Here is an 18,830-nt window from a genome sequence, read left to right as displayed (position 1 = left end):
AAACCACTTCCCACATCATTTGGCTTGTGCAACACAGACTTCACTGTGTGGCGGAAGCACTGAACCCTCTGTCACTGTAGCCCGTGCTCCTCGCTTCATATAACTTAAGATCATGGCCAGATCATAAGTCAGGATATTTAACATTAAAAGAGTAGATTGTTGTCATGACAGTGCAGTTGGAAAACAGCAGTGAAATGGGTTCAGCTTTTTATCCCGAACTTGGAACATGTTGGAACAATTTAGAGGACCCACTTAATGGAGCATAACAATAAAATAACTGAATGTATTGCAGATTACAGACTATTCAACAAAACCTGGACTAAACTCTGAAAATAGATACCTTTAGATGTGTTTCCAGGGTATGTCCATGTCTTCCAATTGTTTTTGCCAAATGTCTTTGCCCAGCAATAAAGCAAATTTTGTGTATGGTTATAAATGGCATCCTGTTTACCTAAGTTGCTGATTGCATTACCTTTGGTAGCTATAAATGTCACAAAAACCTGAGTGGGAGAGAAGAATTGACTGGCTGATTTGCTTCATGTGAACTTGGGTTTGTCAGTTGTGTTGCTCCTGTTTTCCCAGAGTGATGGTCCACTTGAGCTGTGTTTATAACAGTGAGGCAATGTGTACGGTCTAATTTTTGTAATGTCAGTAAAAATTTAAGATGGATCGCATTTGGAACACTATAGTACGTGACTGTTAATTGCTCTTCCAACCTATTGAGTTTGTAAATACTTCTGTGTGGCTAAGATTAATCCTCCTGTGAGCTTGTATTTGTTACCTCTTTACCTTTTCTGGCATGAACCTTTGGAGACTAAAACCTGGTTCTAATCAGTCAGAAACTCATTTCTAAGGAACTGGTTAAGTTTATGGCTGAGAACTTTAACTTGAGTTGTTTACCTTCTTGTTGTTTACCTTCTTTTTTTTTATTATTTATTTTATTTAATATTTATTTTATTTATTAGTTTTTCAACAGGTAAGACAAGAACACTAAACAAAACAGTCAAACAAACAAACATTTGGCTCACTTACATATTCAAATCCAAGTTCAAATTCATACAGGCAGAAGATTCAGGGGTCACATCTTATACAAAGGAGAAAACATTCAAAACAAATAAGTAAAATAAAAGGAATACAGAAATAAAAGTGTCCCTTTTGAGGTAGAGCATTCAGAGCTATGATACAAACCCTCTTGTGAGAATAGTGGAAATATTCAAACCAAAATGCGACAAAAAGGGTTCCCATGTTTTACGAAAAGCATCATCATTACTGTGAAGTTTACATGTCAAAAAGTCCAACACAACATATTCAAATACAACCCTTTGCCACTGAGTCTTAGACGGAACTTTATCTGTGATCCAATTCAAAAGAATGCTCTTTCTAGCACAGAAAGCAAGTGTCTGAAAAAGTTTTCTTCTAAATTTGTCAGTGATGGACATGTCAGATATACCGAGTAGCAGGTATAAAGGGTTATTATTACTATTAGTAGACAGAATCTTATTAATTTCCTGCCCTATAATCTGCCAAAACGTCTGTATCTCTCTACAATACCGTTGTTTACCTTCTTGTTCATCTTTGATTGACCTCACATCACATGCATGCATACAGTACATGTAAACCCTTCCACACACTTCACCCGCCATGGTTTTGTTAATGATATTACAGCTGGTTAACTGTATCAGTTGTAAAAAGGGTAGGCGGCATTTGTAAAAGTCTCATTTAACCTTCAGGTTCTTTTTGGGTGTTAGATGTGTGTTTCATGTGAGTGTCTGTGGAGTCGAATCTGTGTTACAGTGTGTTAGTTAAAGAGGGGGGGAAGCAGGGGTGTGCGTGTGCAGACGGGCTTCTTCCTCTCCTCACCTCCCTTTCACTCACTTAGTTTAACTGCAATCAAAAATGGGAAATGTGAAATTAGGCTCACATTTCTTGTTTTGGCCCGTCCCGCCCCCCATGTGATCCAGTGAGAGACTTGGGCCCAATAACAATAAATACTCACTTCCTGGGCTTGACTGCCAAAAACAGGATGTTTGTTGTATGCTGTAATTGACCCTCCTTGAAGTGTTAGTGGTAAGGTATGGAGGAGGATGCTAAAAAATCCCCACATGTTTTCACAAGGGGGAATCATGACAGTTTACACACATGCTTGCGTGCTGGTGTGTAACCAGATGCACGCTGACGTACTGTAATGCACACGAATGGTATGCGAAGAGTTTGGCACCCATACCTGCACAGTTAAGACCAGTTTTCTTTAGTTAATTAAATGTTTTTGCCCGAATGGACAAAAAAGAAACGTATATATCAAAACAGAATGAAAGCATTTTGCTTTGTTTGTTGGGACATTGTAATGACACCGTATAAACACTGGGTGGGGTTGTTTGTTCTTACTGTGACTGTAATTGGTCTGGAGCACTGGCACACAGTCAGTTGTGCAGTAACATGTGTGCCTGGACTCAATAGAAAGAGACTCTTATAAAAACCAGGGTGTGGCTTATATATACTAGTATCATACCATTGCAATACTGTATACCAGTTACCACTTTTAACCAGGCACATCAGTGGCAGCTTTTAAATCAGCAACACGACAGGTTTGTTAATGTCTGATTTGACGTTCTTTTCCTTTCAGTGTGGAGGGGTTCGGGGAAGATTAATTAGGGAGTAGAGGAAATAAAAAAAGAAAATGAGAGGGAGGCAGATATGAGCTGTACAGCTGTTAAATGTTTACACTTGGGTATTTAAGAATGTGTCAAATTCAAAACACATGAAGAGTGTACATTAGGAGATGATGAGAGAATCAGTCTGTGTGGGCCTGACAGAGTGGCTAACTCATTGAGAACATGAACAAACTGAAGCATGTTGAGACGATGCAACAGTGACATCTAGTGGTCTCTTTTGTTAGTACATTTCTTTCTCATCTTGTGTTTTTTTCTGCACTTTGTTTGTTTGGTGCTGGATGTTAGTGATTTTATAGATTTTATAGATTTGTGTTTTTCTGTGTTTCAGCCTAAAGCCTGTGCTCAGCATTACTCAATATTTTTGGTTGTAAATGACATCTTCAGGTGAGTGCTTGTGTGTTTTATTCTGAGATTGCTGTGACAGTTTTGGGTTTTTGTTCAAAGTATATACAATGCTTAAAAGGTTTATTAGACCACTACCCAAAGCCACAGCTGCTTTAAATCAACAGCATTGGTAATGATCAAAATATATTTTTTTTATCTTTCTGTAATTGTTAGTACACCAGTATGTAGAAGCGCTTTAATGAAATGATATTTTTAATGCTAAAATATAATTATTATTGTTATCCATGTGTTTTCAAATGTATTGAAAAAATGTGTGAAGCACATGATTATTTCTTGGTTAAGCCCAATGAGCTATAGGTGAATTCAGTTTTGTTATTTGCCAAATAAATAACAATAACATTTTAAGTTTTTGAAAGATTTCTAGAATATTTATGTTTTCTGGAGACAGGTGGTCTAATACATTTTTTAAGCACTGTATATGCTGCTTCACTTCAATGTGCACTTCTCAGTTGTTGTTTTGCATATGTTGCTGTTGTGGTGTGTAGTACATTATTTTGACACATATGTGTTTTTGTGTGTGTCTGACAGGTCCACCCTTATACATGCTGAGGGAAACGAGTGTGTTAAGTCTCTTATACAAACCTTTACCTGCTGTTTCCTAAAGGAACAGGCACTACTACAGCCTCAGGTAGGTCATTATAGTTTATTTTGGGCTGTAGATGATGACTATTAATTAATCTACCTATTGCTGATTCATTATTTGTTAAAAAAAAACCAATACATGATCATTGTGAATAATGGCTGTCAGAATTTCCAATTTTCCCATGATTCAAATTGAGGTGGGGAAAAGGTAAACGTTTATGTTTTTGCAAATATTCAGTTATCAGAATTTTTTAATTTGTATACTAAGTTTTTATTTGCAAAGACAGCAGATTAAACAACCTTTTAGATGTTCTTGCAAAAAGAAGGTGTACAAAATCTAATTGCAATATTAATTTGTTGGAGGTCCTATATGTTTTCCTGTCACAGTTTATTTACTCTTCAGGTGCAGCTGATTTCTTTATCAGTAGGTACACGACACATTAGTCTACACTTCCATGCCATATAGGATGAGCCAAGTGATTCTTTTTTATACTGCTGCTTTAATGGTTATACTGACATAATGTTTAAGGATTTGAAAGCTATTCCTTTTAAGCACTCAGCGCCACAGAAGATAGAGTTACACCAACTTCACCAACCAATACAATTTTGATAATACAGCAAAGTTTATGACGAGTGAAACTAATCATCATATTCTCTAGAAATCGATGAATTGTTACATTTATGCAGCAGGCTTAGGTGATCACACAGGGGGGTGAACAGCATCCTTCTATCCTTCTGCAGGAAAACACACACACACACTCACACACTCACAATAAACTTGCCTAATAAACAATGAATGCAAATCAATTTGTATGTAATAATTGTATAGAGAAAACACCCACACAGACTCTCCAAGATATACTTTATATAAATGTGTTGTTTTGTTGTCGTCCTACTTTGTATTCTTTTCCATTCACTTGTCAGCCTTAACTGTCAAAAGGCAAGAAAAAGAGCAATGTTTCTTCATAGGTTTGATATATTTATTACTTACTGCACTATTTTGTGAGTAGAGTTGAACTCTTTTTCACCTCTATTTACCACTAGATGGCAGTGCTACAGTGCATTTACAGTAGACTCGGCTTTTAAATGGCTGTAGTCACACTGCACTTAACGCCACCTATTACACGCTACATTACACATTAGCACCTACTGTTTCACCGTTACACAGCCTCCCATTCAAAATGTCATTTTTCAGGCTGTCAGAGCACAGTGATGTATGAGTTCAAGGCAAATGAGATTTATCTTTTACAAAAAGTGCTTTCTGTTGTTCCAGATGCGTGTACCTTTGAAGGTTTTCTTCCCACAGACTCCTCGGAGTCTGTTGATTCCTCTGTTGACCCTGCCATCAGGTCAGTGTGCAGATACGCTCTTGCTGTTTTTTTTTAGATAATTTACCCTCATACAATGAACAAAACCATGTATTGTATAAAGGTGCACTCAGGTACCCTTTAACCATGCATACATAGTTCTCCTGCTGTAGAGTGAATGGACTCCAGTGTTCTTAATAATCAATAATAGTGAGCTATTATTGAAATCAAATCAATGTTTTATGTCTGCTTCAAAGTGACACGATGTTGAACGGAAGTGAAGGTTACATATTCTCATAATGATTTAAGTGTCATTTCTTATTTCAACTCCATAAGAAAGTTTAATAACTTATTTAATAACTGAAGCCATTGATTATCTCACACAAACACACTAATTAGAGGTAGTCTGATTAATTTTGTAATAATTGGCATTGGTTGATTAATATTTAATTTCCTAACTGTGACAGCTCTACCACCTCCATCCCATCCACACCCACTTCCTTGTTTTTTTTTTTATTTGTTAGGAAAAAAAGAGGCTTATTTGGCAGTTGAATGTAGGTTTAAATATGGCAGGGTGGATAAAATAACCAAATGATTAGTACATTTTACTATTATTATTATCATTATTATTATTATGTGTTTTTACGTATTTGATATTACGGTAGGTGAACAGGTCAATCATGTAGGCGTACAATGTATGTAAGTGCAGGGGCACAGTGGAGCAGTGCTTATCTGTATGTGCCCAGACTGGAGCCATTTAGGGACACACTGTAAACAAGCCAGAAGTCTGAGTTAATTATTACCGTGTGTGTGTGTGTGTGTGTGTATGTAAAAAGTAGAAGAGTTGAAGTTTTATCATGATTTATGTACCATCTAAAATGTATTGCAAAGCATTGCATTGTTCAAACCGTCAGAGAGCAAGATGTGGATTTAAGATACCAAGTGTCTGAAATATTTGTCAGTCTGTTTGTGAGTTTCTTGGAATTTAGTGCAAAATGTTATTCATGACAGAACAATGTAACGCATCACAATACCAGACTTGCCCTTTAAAGCAGGTTTTAAAAAAAAAAAATAATAACAAGAAAGAACTTAAAGAAGTTCATCCAGCTCTGCAGAAGAAATACTCACGTCTGTTATTTGGAAAGTAGACGACAGTAACTTAACTTTATTTAGTGTGAAGTATTTTACGTTTAAAAAGAAGAATCATCAGACAGACTATGGGTATCTGTTGTGGTTATTCTGTACTGTTATGTTGAGTAAATAATTAATGAATTAAGAAAATATAGACTCTTGTGCAAATGTTAAGAAGAGATTAGTGGCGAGCCTAATTCTTGGTTCAAAGGTCTTTATAATCCTGTTGTGGGACACAAGAGTGGCAATAATGTTGCTGTCTAACCTGTGTTTAACTGTAAATAAATATGCAGATTCTCGTCAGTAGTAATCATTATTTCTGTGTTTCTGAATCTCGTCTTACAGAGATCCCTCAGGAGGCTTGGCAACATCACCTGAACTGGCTCAGCAGCTCATTACAGAGACTGACTGAGGAAGAAGAGGAGGGAGACGAAAACGGCAGCAATAGCACCAGGTTAGAGACACAGAGGCTCGTAGAGAAAGAATGTGTTAATGTGTGTCTACTTCCATCACCCTAGTGAATTCTTATTTCCATTAGCTGCTGTTGAGGGGGTGGTTAGTCAGAGTTTTTCCTCCTGCATCACAGCAGAGAGGTCCTGGTGCACTGCATGGCTCCTCCAAGTGCTCATTAAAGGCTGTTAGCTTGGGAATGGGAGAGCTGTGTTGAAATCAAGTGTTGGAAAGAGTGAGAAAGGGAATGAATGAAGAAGAAGAAGAAGAAGAAGAAGAAGCAGGGCCCAAGTGGACGGAGGAAAAATGAATTGAATGAAAGAGACAAAGCAGCGAGTGAGCAGCCTTGGTTTGACAGATTAGGAGAAAAAGCGGACATGGGATGTGGAGAAAAAGCAGAATGTAGTTGATGTCCTAGAGATGGCGACAGCTGACTTGATACCCACCAGCTGTGGTTTTTTTTTACAGGGCCCATTATCCTCACTACCACTCCTTTTCTGGAGCACTGTGAAATATTCCCAAAACAATGATCCAAGCCAGCGGTGGGAAAGTAGTACGTTGTGTTGCCGTAAGTGAAGATGCAGCTGCCAGAGCCTGCAGAGGGCCACTGCTGCTTGTATTTGGGAGCCAATGGGAAAGGGGGGAGATGAGGAGGAGAGCTCTAATGAGGGTATTAAGGAAATTTGAGAGAGATTCTTGTTTACGCTCTTCTAAGTTTTAGCCTCGCTGTTGCAGCTGTGTAGCTCCGATTCACATCTTCTTTCTTTTTCAAATCTCAAGTTCATCTCACATTCGCATTTAGCAATATAATAATCCTTTTAGGGCAATTTTTAAATAGCTCATGGTAATAGACAGCAAATTAAGTGTAATTTATTGGGCTGACAATTATCCGTTCGACTTAACAACTGTATTTTTGGGCAGCAAACTGGAGAAGGAGAGGGTTGCACGTTACACTTTACCTTGGAAAAACTGAGGGTTGGGATTGGTAGAGAGCCAGGCTATTTACAAACGAAGTCAGACCACCCAAATCTCCTCGGTTTATTAAAACCTTTTTATAGCACTTGTAGCCCCATATACTTGGGACGTCCCACTGTAATGTTGTTTGTAAAAGGCAATTGCAAACAGAATTACCACACAGTTCACCTTTTCAGCCACAGTTTGTCATCACTGCATCTGTGGATTTGGTTGGCTAAGATGTGATTGAGGAAGTTTATGTTACTTTGACCACATGAACCTCCATGAAGGCCACTAAAGTTGAGGTGAAACCAGACACACCGCAGCTAGACGTTGTGATTAGTTTCCAAAGGTCAGGAGCAGATTTTTGTAACCTTAATAGAACTGATGAAATCATTCACTCCTTCAGAATTCTAGTCCACAGAGCATGAGATTGTGTAGTTATGTTATCTGATGTAATTTGTCAAGCCATGTTGAGTCATGTGTTTGAGATCTAGTGTGTAACATTTAGGAGGTTTTGTTGGCAGAAACCAAACACATTACCCATTAATATGTTTGTAAAGGTGTATAATCACCTTTAAAATAAAGGGTGTTTGTTTTTTATACCCTAGTAACAATCCTCTTTTATGTGTACTTTAGGCAGGGACTTTGCTTTATGGAGGTTGCCATCTTGTGCCACAATTTTTTTTATTGCAGCCTAAATAGACAAGCATTTTGAATCTAATGCTTACTAGAAAAACAAAGAAAAATGGCTCCACCTACACAAACCAACAAAGAAAAAGAAATGGCCGGAGTGGGAAAATGAAATAGTCTTTACATTCTTTCTGGCATACAAAGACCAAATAGAGGATGAGCGGACGAGTCCTCCCTTTGTCTCACCATTTTCTATCACTGATTGTTACACGTTACCTCGATTGCTTAGCGTGATTTCTTGTCCTTTCCAGTAGGGGGCACCATAAAGTGTTTGAGTCCTGGTTCCTGCTGGTTCAGTGTGGCCACTGGGTGCAAGTGGCTGTTCAGCTACTGGGGACAAAAGGACTTGAGAACTGTGGCCCGCTTCTGTGGCTGCTCACCTTCTACTACCACCCAACCAACAGGGGGCACCAAAGAGCTGTACAGCTGGTAAGATTTGCTGTTGAAACATTATATTTATTTATTTGGCACCTTCATACGTCTCATTTACAAGAGGACTCGATTTGTCTCCGCCTCCCTACTCTCGCATTCACAACTTTGTAGTTACATCGTGACGTTTCTGCTCCTTTATTCATCATTCGTAATTTTTCAGTGGATCTTAAGTTAATATATTATAATTATAGACTTGCAGAGTTCGTAATTTCCCAACAATTGATGTATATTAATGTTACCCGCATGTAAAGCTGGTTTTCAGATTGTTGTGTTCAGAAATTCCCATGTTGTGAACACAAGTTTCCCCTCCACTGTATGTACATTATACTTTGTTGTACCTGTTTTAGAGCTAATTAGCAAATCTTAGCATAGATATGGCACCTGCTGTGTAGTAACATTGTCAACATGCTGATGTTACTGTATAATATAAACAGCCTTGCTGATCTGTTAGCATGGCTACAGACACCAAAGGGTTAGGAAACTCTTGTAAATCTGCATCAGCATTGCTGCTAAGTCATGAAGAATAACACTGGATTCATGTTCATACAATCGTTTTAATTTGACTGCGTAAAGTTGTTTGTACCCTTTTGTAGACGAGACAATATCATAACTCACAACAACGTGGATGCTCTCTCAGCTGGTCTGCTGTCGCTGAAAGCCACAGAACAAAAACAAAGAGAGAAACACATTAAAGAATAAATTATGGATGACCCCTATCTGAGAGGGAGACAGTTGAGACAGTGGCGAGCAGAGGGAGAGATACAGATGAGAGAGAGGAGCCGGGTGAGAAGGGTGATGTAGTATTGATTTCTCAGTGAGTGTCTGGCCAGTTGGCCTGAGTTTCATCTCTCTGTCTCCTGTTTGTCCGCCTCCTCTCATAACCCTGGGAGACTCACTTTATTCACCGCCATCTCTCCAATTACGACCTTAGGTTCAACTCACACAGGTTGTCTTTGTTCATCATTTGTGAAATACTAACGTATTGATTTTTGTTCATGTGCAGGAAGGATACTTATGGCAATGCTTCTTGATTCCAGCGTGGACTATAAATAAACATCAGCTGACTTTCAGTGTATCTTGTTTGCTATTTTCCAGGTGCGTACCAAAGAGGCGTGGAACCACCTCCGCTCTCTTCTCTCAACCTCTGCTCATCCACCCTCTGTCGACCTCCTGCAGCCATTGGTCACTCTGCTGTCACCACAACCTAAGCAGCCATCAGCGTCTCCTCTATCCATCCTCAGCCTCCTCGTCAACGTTGCCGTTTTTTCCCAGCAGCCACTGAGCGAGTCAACACACATTTTACAGACGGTGAGAAAAGTGATGCACAGTAAATATTTCTGTAATGTAAATGTAATCACAGTGTGGATGACTGTGTTATACTAATGGACTGTATACAAAAATGTCCTGTTATGAAGCCTCCTGAACTGCAAATTGACTGGTGCCATGAAAGTTTTTGCCATCTGCAATCTGCAATTATGCTCCTGTTGGACAACACCAGCTGTCAGCCACACTGGTGTCCACTGTATTGTCTATTTTCCTCTAAATGGGAAAATGATTTATATGGACATCATGTGCTTTTGGAGAAGACCTGAAATTAGCAATTGAGACCATAAACTCCTCAGGAAAATGTTTACTGATGTTGTAAATCAATGAGAAGTGGGCTCATTTTCCCATAGACTTCCATTCAAGTCAAGTTCTTTTGGTTACGAGCAGAGTCGCCCCCTGGTGGCTTACAGCTTCACTTTGGAAGACAATGTCCTTCACAATTTTCTCATGCAGTCTATGGTTTGCAGTTTGCTGGCAGTGGAGAATATTAGATATTATACAAGACACTTTAATTTTAGGTGGTAATTGTGGGTCTGGCCACTTTCTTTTAATGCAGAATCTTTTATTCCATGCACATCAGCTCTTTAGTTGCTAAATGGGCAACTAATCAGTCTTCCAATTCCTTGTGTTGCTCTGAAGAGGTTTGGCCCTGTCAAGCAATATCTTTTTTTTGTGTGTGTGTGTGTATGCGCATTTGTGTTGTTGTGACCAGGTGGTGGATCGGTCTGGTCTGCTTAAAGAGGCGGCGTATGTTCTCAGCTCACTGGAGCTCAGACTAAACGCAGGAAGCTGCTCATCGAGCAACACTAACAGAGTTCATGTCAGGATCAAGGCACTGCAGAACACTCTGACACATATGAATGCAGCATGGTCCATGGAGCCCTGCTGTGAACCAGACGCACACACACTGTAAAGGAGGTGAGAGCGCTTATTCACTCACACACACACACACACACACACACACACATTAATACAAAGAACCACACACAGCAGTGAGTTCCTCCTCGGCACAGGGTTTTTTCAGGACACATTTTGCCGAATGACAAATTGCAAGCACTTTTGTGTGGATGTGCTCGGGACAGTGACAGGAATATGTCAAAACACCTCACAGCAAGGACAGATTATGCAGAGGGGCTTCAATTATAAACACACACATAAACAGCACAACTCCAAGGCCCACAAGGACATTTTAGGAGTGACAGATCGCACTGCAAAGAAACATCAGCGGTTCAACGTCCTCCCACTCGTACCATATAACTGTCTCACAAAAGAAGTCCTTTAGGCTACACATGCTGAATGTGAGATATTTAGGTCTGAAGAAAACTCTCTGTAGTTGGTTTTAGATTCATAATTGTAGTTACAGTTAAATGACTATTTAAGGGATTTTACAGCATTAATATTGTATATCGTAAATAAGCTTCCATTTGTTCTTTTTTTGTTAATTTGTGTAAATGTTATAGTAAGATCGTAGACTGAATCACCTCGCAGGTCAATGGTCTCCAATAAACCTTGTTGTCTAAAATCATCTGAATAGGGTTTACAGATGTAGTTCTGTCCCATAAATTTTTATTAATTTAAATATTACAACAAGAACACCTGTCTGAGCTTGTTTGTAAAGAAATATGAAAGAAATATGTAATTACATAGCACCAAGTTGAAGAAAGGTGACTTTGAATGTGGCATAGGTAGATGGTGCCAGATGGGCTGGTCTGAGTATTTTGGAAACTACTGATCTACTCAGATATTACACAGTTGGAAATGAAATGTAGGCAACAACTCAAATAACCATGAGATTCAGAAGACCATCTCTGAATATACAACGCTTCAGTGCTCAAAGCAGATGGGACACAGTAGCAGAGGACCACACAACATGCTACTCCTGCTACTTTAATAGGTGTTTTGTGTTCCTAATAAAGTGGCTGGTGAGTGTATGCCTACATAAAATCAGTCTTGTTATATGTATTTATAAGGATTTAGTGAATTAAGCTTAAAAAAAAAAAGTCATGGATTTATGGAAACCATTTTATTTTAACATGGAACACATGTGAACACAGCACAGTTATAAAACCATCAGTAACATGAATATATATAAAAATGCCCTGAGCATTGTCCATTGTATATATTTTCCAGTGTCGTTCCTGGCCAGAATGACATGAAGTCATTTGTTATCTATAAAAACATCATTCACCTGGAAGGATTTTCACTCACTCGTACTCTAAAGAACCGGCTCATGGATTCAGACTAAACACTCTCCCTCTCTCTCACACACACAGTGTCATTTTTTTCAGCTATAAAGAAGGCACCAGACTGTATCTTACTACACAGCTTGTATCGCTGGTGGTTTACATCATTTAGTTAGACTTGAATGAACACAACTGCTGCTCTTTTAAACCTCGCCAGTTGGCCTTGGCTTTAGAGAACGAGCACGGCTGCCTTGTGCTGTTCAGTGATTCTTCATCCCGCCTGGACCTATGTGTCCATTTGCCTCTTGTCCCCAACCGTCTCCAGTCAGCAACCTGAAAGAGGAAGATACCGACAGATTAGAGAATTACAGAAAACTGCCAAATGTCTACAGTTTGTCCTCGATTTTAGAAAAGTTAATTACGAGTTGTGACACAAGAAAAGAAATGAGCAGGACATTTAAAAATTTAGAAAATAAACACACTAGTGCCCTCTGCTGTACAATGTAACAATGCCGCATATTCTATTCATCATTCTGCAAATACAATGCAAACCTAAAAATATTTCTTTAACATTTCAGTACTGCAGATTAATACCTTTACACAGAGGGCTGCAACTCAAAGTCTTTCCTTCATTAATTTTCATCTATAAAATGTGAGTGTACCAAAACAGCTCAAAACCCAAAGTAAAATCATCACAATAATTAATTAAATAGTATCATATTTGGCAATCGATAATTGGCAAATTGTGTTTTGTTCGTGAGATAATAACAGCAGCACATGTTTGTCCCAAAATATGTAAATCCCTTGATAATTTGAGTTTTCTCACACTTTTTTTATAATGTTAAAACAACAATATTTTAAGGCTGCAGTTTTTTTTGCTACAAAAAGGACACAATCAATAAAAAACAAACAAACTAATACTCAATACTCCTATACTGTGCCAACACAAAAAAATACATGCCATGTGTAAAAACTAGGGATGGGAATCGGTATCGGTCCGATATGGGTCCAAATCGCTGGATCATGTATAGGACACATAAAAATGTAAAGGCCAATACAATCCAAAAATCCTATATATCACATGCTTCATCATGCACAGACTGGTATCACCATCATTTATTTTTAGACCGGACAAAGATTTGGATATTTGTACGTATCGTGAGAGGAGGAGTGCCAGTGTTGTTGGTTCGATGGTGAGTGGACTGGACTCCTGTTCCTGCTGAACTGAGCCAGTGGTTGTGTAGGACTGATAATCAGCTCAGTAGGCACAGGAAGCCAAGCCCCAATGTCTTTTCCCGTCTGCTCATGAAGCTCTGGTTAACCATGAACACCTTTTTTTTTCCCTTTTCTTTTCTTTTCTTTTCTTTTTCTTCCTATGCCTGCAATGAAGTGCCAGGTCAGGCTGCAAGGCTGTGAGGCAGCGTTCGGCTCTGCCAAAACCCATAAGAAACACCAAAACTCCAGGTCCATTTAAACGGCTGCGGTTATTGGATCACACTTGGTTGTGAGAGGTGGGGCAGACACGGTGGAGTAATCTAAAAATGATTCATGCACTGTTGGCGCGAAGAAAGGGTTCCGAGACTATTTTGGTCTGATGGTAAAAAAATGAATCCATCAAAATCACATTCCACCTCCTTTATATGAGGAGATGCACACACATACTGTACACGCCGCATTAGTTTAAACAGAGGACAGTGCAAACATATTATACTTTAAAAAGGAATCTAATGAAATGGCTTCACACTGTTGGGTCTGCTTGATTTGTGGGAAGAGAAGAGAGTACGAGGCGGTGTGAGCTGAGCGCGTTTATTTTTGGTGTCTTTATACAATGTTGCCTTGCACTTTGATGTGCAGAGCGCCATTTCCCTCCCATTAGAGTGTAATAAATCACCTTTTAGATTTGGGCTCTGATCGCAATTCCTCTTTTCACAGCCCCTTTGATGGTCATTACTCTTTTAACAGGCCCTAAATATAGGTCTAAAAATGGCAGGCTCCACATGGGCCTCATTTCTAATTTACACATCTGTCCTCGTTTAGGCGCCATTTTGTCGTTGTGAATATGCAGCGCTACGGTCCCTCCTCGGGCCTCGTAATCTGATTGGCAAAAAAAGGCTGACTGGTTTTAAAATACCACTTTCAACCATCTGTCACTGTTTGGATTCGGGAACAGTCGGACCGGAACGGTACAATGCTGCGCCGAGTCTCAACCGCATTTGACTTATTTTGTACGACACTGCGGCGTTAGCTGATGAGTCCAGTTTGCAGGGATTACTTCACTGTGCTTACGGTTGTTGAACACCAGTTCCAACACAGTTTTATTTCTTTGGCTATGTAAGACAAGGCTGAGATTTTTTTCATTGTTGTTTTGACAGATGGTGCTTCATTAACAAAGTCATAGTTTTTGTGATAAAGTTTATGCTGAATGATTCTGGAAACTGCTCTACACTAACACTAGAAACAAAGCATTGTTTTTCTTTGACCTGCGCGTGTTTTACTGGATATTTCCTCGCCTGACATAAAGTGACGGAAGCGTACGTATATCACTCAGTACAGTATTTTAAAAATAAAGTGAGGCTGATGGAAGAAATCGTTGCGAGATGCTTCCTCGCTGTTGTTTTCCTTCAGTGTGGCACAGTGTGAATCCGTCTGCTTTAATGGATCTCTGTAACTTGGCTTCCTCAAGCTGAGATTAGATCGGAAATCAATACATATCAGCCAGCGACGCACAGACGGCACTGATCAGCGGCCAAGAAATTTAAAGTTTAAAATGCGCAGGTGGTAAAATTAGCTTACCATAAAGACTGTGAACAGGGAGAACTGGCCATCTTGGCTCTAAGAATCCAGTTAGGTCTTCTGGGCTCTATAAGTGATTTTTTTGGCTTTATTGGACAGGACAGTGAAGGTAGAGTGTCCCTTGCCACAGCCTCAGAGCAGAGAATGAAGCCGAATGATTACATGATTTAAAACCACATTTTTTAAACCCTTAGCAAGTTTTTTTTTTAATCACTCGTATTTGGTAAGACATTTCCTGTGGGGTGACAAAATCAGAAGTGATGTTTTTATCACTTTACAGGGACTTTAAGGAGGCTCATGTGTTAAATTCTGTTTGTGTCAGAGAGTCAGTCAAGCTTTTCAGTGCTGAGGTTAAAGCAAAAACAACGGAGGAGGAGAAAAGAAAGCAGGAGAGTTAAATGAGAAAAGAGGAAGGAGTGGAAGGTGAAAGGGGATGCAGGACAATCAAGTAAGGAGTGAGAAAACAAAGGTGGAGGAGTTCTGTGATTGAAGTGTACAAGCACACATTAGATAGTTAAAGTGGGAAAATAAGGCTCAACTGTACACACACACACACACACACACACACACACTCATAGACATCATGCATTTCCTAGCACCTTTCCTCAAGCATCACACCGAAATGCCTCAATCCAACTCTGACCCAAACCCAATTCCAAACCTAAAACCAATCAAAATGCCCTTTAAAGAATTGTGGAGCAGCAAAAATGTCCTCATAAGGTCACAGTGTCCTCACAGAGATAGGTTTCAGTCCAAATGTGTCCTCACGGCCTACTGCAGACATGTACACACACACATACACACTACTGTAAGAACATTGTTCTGCTTCTTTCACACCGATTCATTGTCTTCCTTTGTCTGCTTGTCTGGGTCATGCTCTCCTCAGGTGCAGAACTTAGCCACTGTGAACAAAGAGGAAATCAATCACTGTTCACCAATCAGCTAAGCTCTGTGCCTGCGTGGAGAGAGGATACAAAACTGCCTGTCTGACCGAGTGATGCGCGTACACACACGCACGCACACACACACACGCACACACACACATCAAGATCCTCTGGCTCCCTCATCATCCTTTCTTTTCTCCGCACTTGCAAATCATCACCCCCTCAAACACAATCACTTAGATAATCATGTCTTCTTTATTTTTATTTTTTTAGGGGATGACGATGAGTGTGAGTGTGTGTGTGTGTGTGTGTGTGTGTGTGTGTGTGTGTGTGTGTGTGTGTGTGTGTGTGTGTGTGTGTGTGTGTGTGTGTGTGTGTGTGTAGAAGGAGTTGTGGTTGCCATAGCAGCTGGCTGGGTCAGGGCTGTGTGGTAATCCCTGGCAATGTGATTTTATCATAAGTCACAAATCAGCACGCCAGGAACCCTCACAACCCAGACATGAAAGAACAAGATCTTCCGTCTTTTCTTTCCCCCTCTCTTTCTCTCTCTACGAACATCCTCAAATCCAGGTCTAGTCCACCACTAATTTGCCCCCCACTCCAAAGTGAAAAATCTAACTTTCTCTGGCGATTTCTCCTTCTCTATTTTCCCCCACGTCTGTCATCAGAGCACAGTCACGAAAGACTGGACCTGTGGGTCCTCGTTCCCACTTTCACACAGTATTTCCTTGGTTGCCCCTCTCCTCCTCTCCCATTCGCCACGCTTGGCTAACCCAGCGATATGCCCCTCATTAAGCGGATCAAGAGGGATTCCAGAGGCATGTACCAGGGGAAGAAAAGAACGAGAGAGTGCGCGGGGAGGGGAATAAGAAAGGATGGGGAGAGACCACCCTTCTCCTTTTAAAAGATTGTGCTTTTTAGGTTTGAAAACTGAGCAGGGAGCGCGCCTTCAGAGACATGTTGTTTTCAATTAAAACCTTCTCCGTCAGCCGTTTCCACTGTGCGCCCCCACCGTATTGTGGTCTGTGTATTGTTGGGGGGGTAAAAGAGGAACTGCTCAACTTAAGAAAGAACAACAGGGGAACACACACCGAGCACTAAACATAAATCCATCTCCCCACAGTGTAATATGCAATAGCAGCGAGCAGATCTGTTCATCCATCATTTTAATTGGAGAGAGATTTGGACCTGAGCTCAGCTGACCACCATGATCCATTGATGTTTACAGAGGCTTGTTTGGTTCAGTCCAAAGGGAAGCAGCAGTAAAAGTTAGCGCATTCATCTCTAAATGCTTTGTTTCTTCCTTTTCTTTTCTCCTTGTGCTGTTCCATTTCTTTCTTTCCAGTACTTGTGGTGTAGCTCCATGGGGAGGAGAAGAGAGGAGGTGAAGAATGATGACATGAGATCTGCAGCCACAGACAGATAGGCGCTACGTCTGTGTGTGTGTGTGTGTGTGAGTGTGAGAGAGCGATTTATCAGGACTGAGCCAGATGCTGAGCACTTGTCGAGAAAGCCTTTAACATCCTGTGCAAACGCATAAAGCTCTCTGTCAGTCTGTCTGTCTGTCTCTTTCTTTCTGTCTGTGTGTGTGTTTGCGATAAAAGGCTGTCTTGTAGTGACTTGGTCGCGGCCTAAAAAAGGATTTAGCGCTGTAAGTCACTCAGGTTGATCTGTTTTGGTGAAGTGTTCAGCCGCTCGACGCCGACCAAGCTCACAGACGCCTCGTCTGACCTCATACTCGCTGAAATGTGCGAACGCGTGAGATGATAACACAGCTTTCACAAGTTAAGTCAGGTGACTCTCTTTATACATTCATTTCAGTTTGTGATTAGTCACTATTTCATCACTGACCGTTTTGCTCTTTGTGGCTTTCGGGTCAGTTGGACAAGAGAAATATGAAGATTAGATGTTTTACTTTACAGAAATATCTAAAATAAACAACAAATGAAGAAGGTTTTAAGTCAATTTTAAGATCAAATTGGACAAACTACTACTACTACTACTATGTTTGACAGCCTTTTAAGAACAGTCAGGTTACTTGTCTCACTATATGCACATTTTTGAGCCAAGATTTATATAATTGACTGTTCACATTTCTTAAAGTGTAGTGTCAGATATTCCAGCTTTGTTATGAAAAGATCAGCAGCTTCAAAGAGACCTGTCTTCACTCCAGTCCTCCCTTCCGCTCTCTCTCTTCCTCCCCTCTCTGTCATTCTGTCTCGAAGCCATAAATTTATCTCTTCCTTCCATTTAGTCTGAAACCAATAAACCCCCCACCACCACTGTTCACCCAAAAGCCCGCCGGTTGACAGTCGTGGTCATGCAAACACACACGGGAGGAATTTCAAGGTCATGGGTGTAAAAAAAATCACCCCACATGGAGCAGAGTCTGTCCTGAGCCCCCCCATCCTCACACACACACAACCAGAAAATGCTTGCTGACCCGTTCTCTGTCTCTTTTTCTTTCGTTTGTTTGAGGAACACATTCCTGAATTCCTTCTCTGACAAACACATCCTGACGGCGCTGCTGTGAAACCGCGGAAAAGGCCCCATTCTGAGTCTACAAACACACCCACACACACGCACACGCACACACACACAAACTCAGTGGGATCAGGGAGGAATGTGCAGTATAGGTAGCCAAGTGGACTGGAGTGTGGACTGTCTGCGGCGGCAGATGGAATCAGGATCAATCCACCGCAAACTTTCCTTTTACAGGAGCCATTTTAGATGAAAGGGTAGGATTATGAGCTATAAATATTGACTTTGTAAATGAAAAAAAAACTTCCTTACAACAGCTGCAAAATGACAATAACTACCTCGGTATCATTTGATAAGTTGTCTCTAAAGGATCAAATCAAAGGCATATATAGCAAGTGAAAACCCTGAATTTGAATCTTTAACCCTTTAAACATTCAAACGTGTTTATTAAAGTAATAAATATGATTTATACTGTTCAAATTTCAACTGCAGTTTTTCTTTATGTAAAAACCAGATATTGAAAGATGGGCAAGGACA

General features: G+C 40.1%; 2 protein-coding genes across 4 annotated transcripts in view; one reads left to right on the top strand and one right to left on the bottom strand.

Annotated features, from left to right (window-relative positions):
* Positions 1–18,830, top strand: part of fancc (FA complementation group C) — a 34,484-nt gene that overhangs the window by 15,068 nt on the left and 586 nt on the right. Inside the window, exons 9-16 of one of the 2 annotated variants that reach the window (XM_044025930.1) lie at positions 3,001–3,056; positions 3,606–3,705; positions 4,933–5,008; positions 6,443–6,551; positions 8,446–8,623; positions 9,722–9,934; positions 10,665–10,870; positions 17,158–17,367. In XM_044025930.1, the coding sequence (XP_043881865.1) occupies positions 3,001–3,056; positions 3,606–3,705; positions 4,933–5,008; positions 6,443–6,551; positions 8,446–8,623; positions 9,722–9,934; positions 10,665–10,865 (933 nt within the window). In that variant the 3' untranslated portion in view covers positions 10,866–10,870; positions 17,158–17,367. Of the gene's footprint in view, positions 1–3,000; positions 3,057–3,605; positions 3,706–4,932; positions 5,009–6,442; positions 6,552–8,445; positions 8,624–9,721; positions 9,935–10,664; positions 10,871–17,157; positions 17,368–18,830 lie in introns of those variants that run through there. The other variant, XM_044025929.1, reaches the window with a different exon arrangement.
* The window catches only part of LOC122769410 (aminopeptidase O (putative)), a 73,657-nt gene continuing 66,787 nt past the window's right edge, over positions 11,961–18,830 (bottom strand). For both annotated transcript variants that reach the window (XM_044025927.1, XM_044025928.1), the window contains exon 18: positions 11,961–12,468. The gene's annotated coding sequence lies outside the window, so the exon portion shown is untranslated. The remainder of the gene's footprint in view (positions 12,469–18,830) is intronic.

Source organism: Solea senegalensis, linkage group LG5, assembly GCF_019176455.1.
Source record: "Solea senegalensis isolate Sse05_10M linkage group LG5, IFAPA_SoseM_1, whole genome shotgun sequence".
In the NCBI taxonomy this organism is placed as follows: Eukaryota; Metazoa; Chordata; class Actinopteri; order Pleuronectiformes; family Soleidae; genus Solea; species Solea senegalensis.
This window is presented reverse-complemented; position numbering and strand designations above follow the sequence as displayed.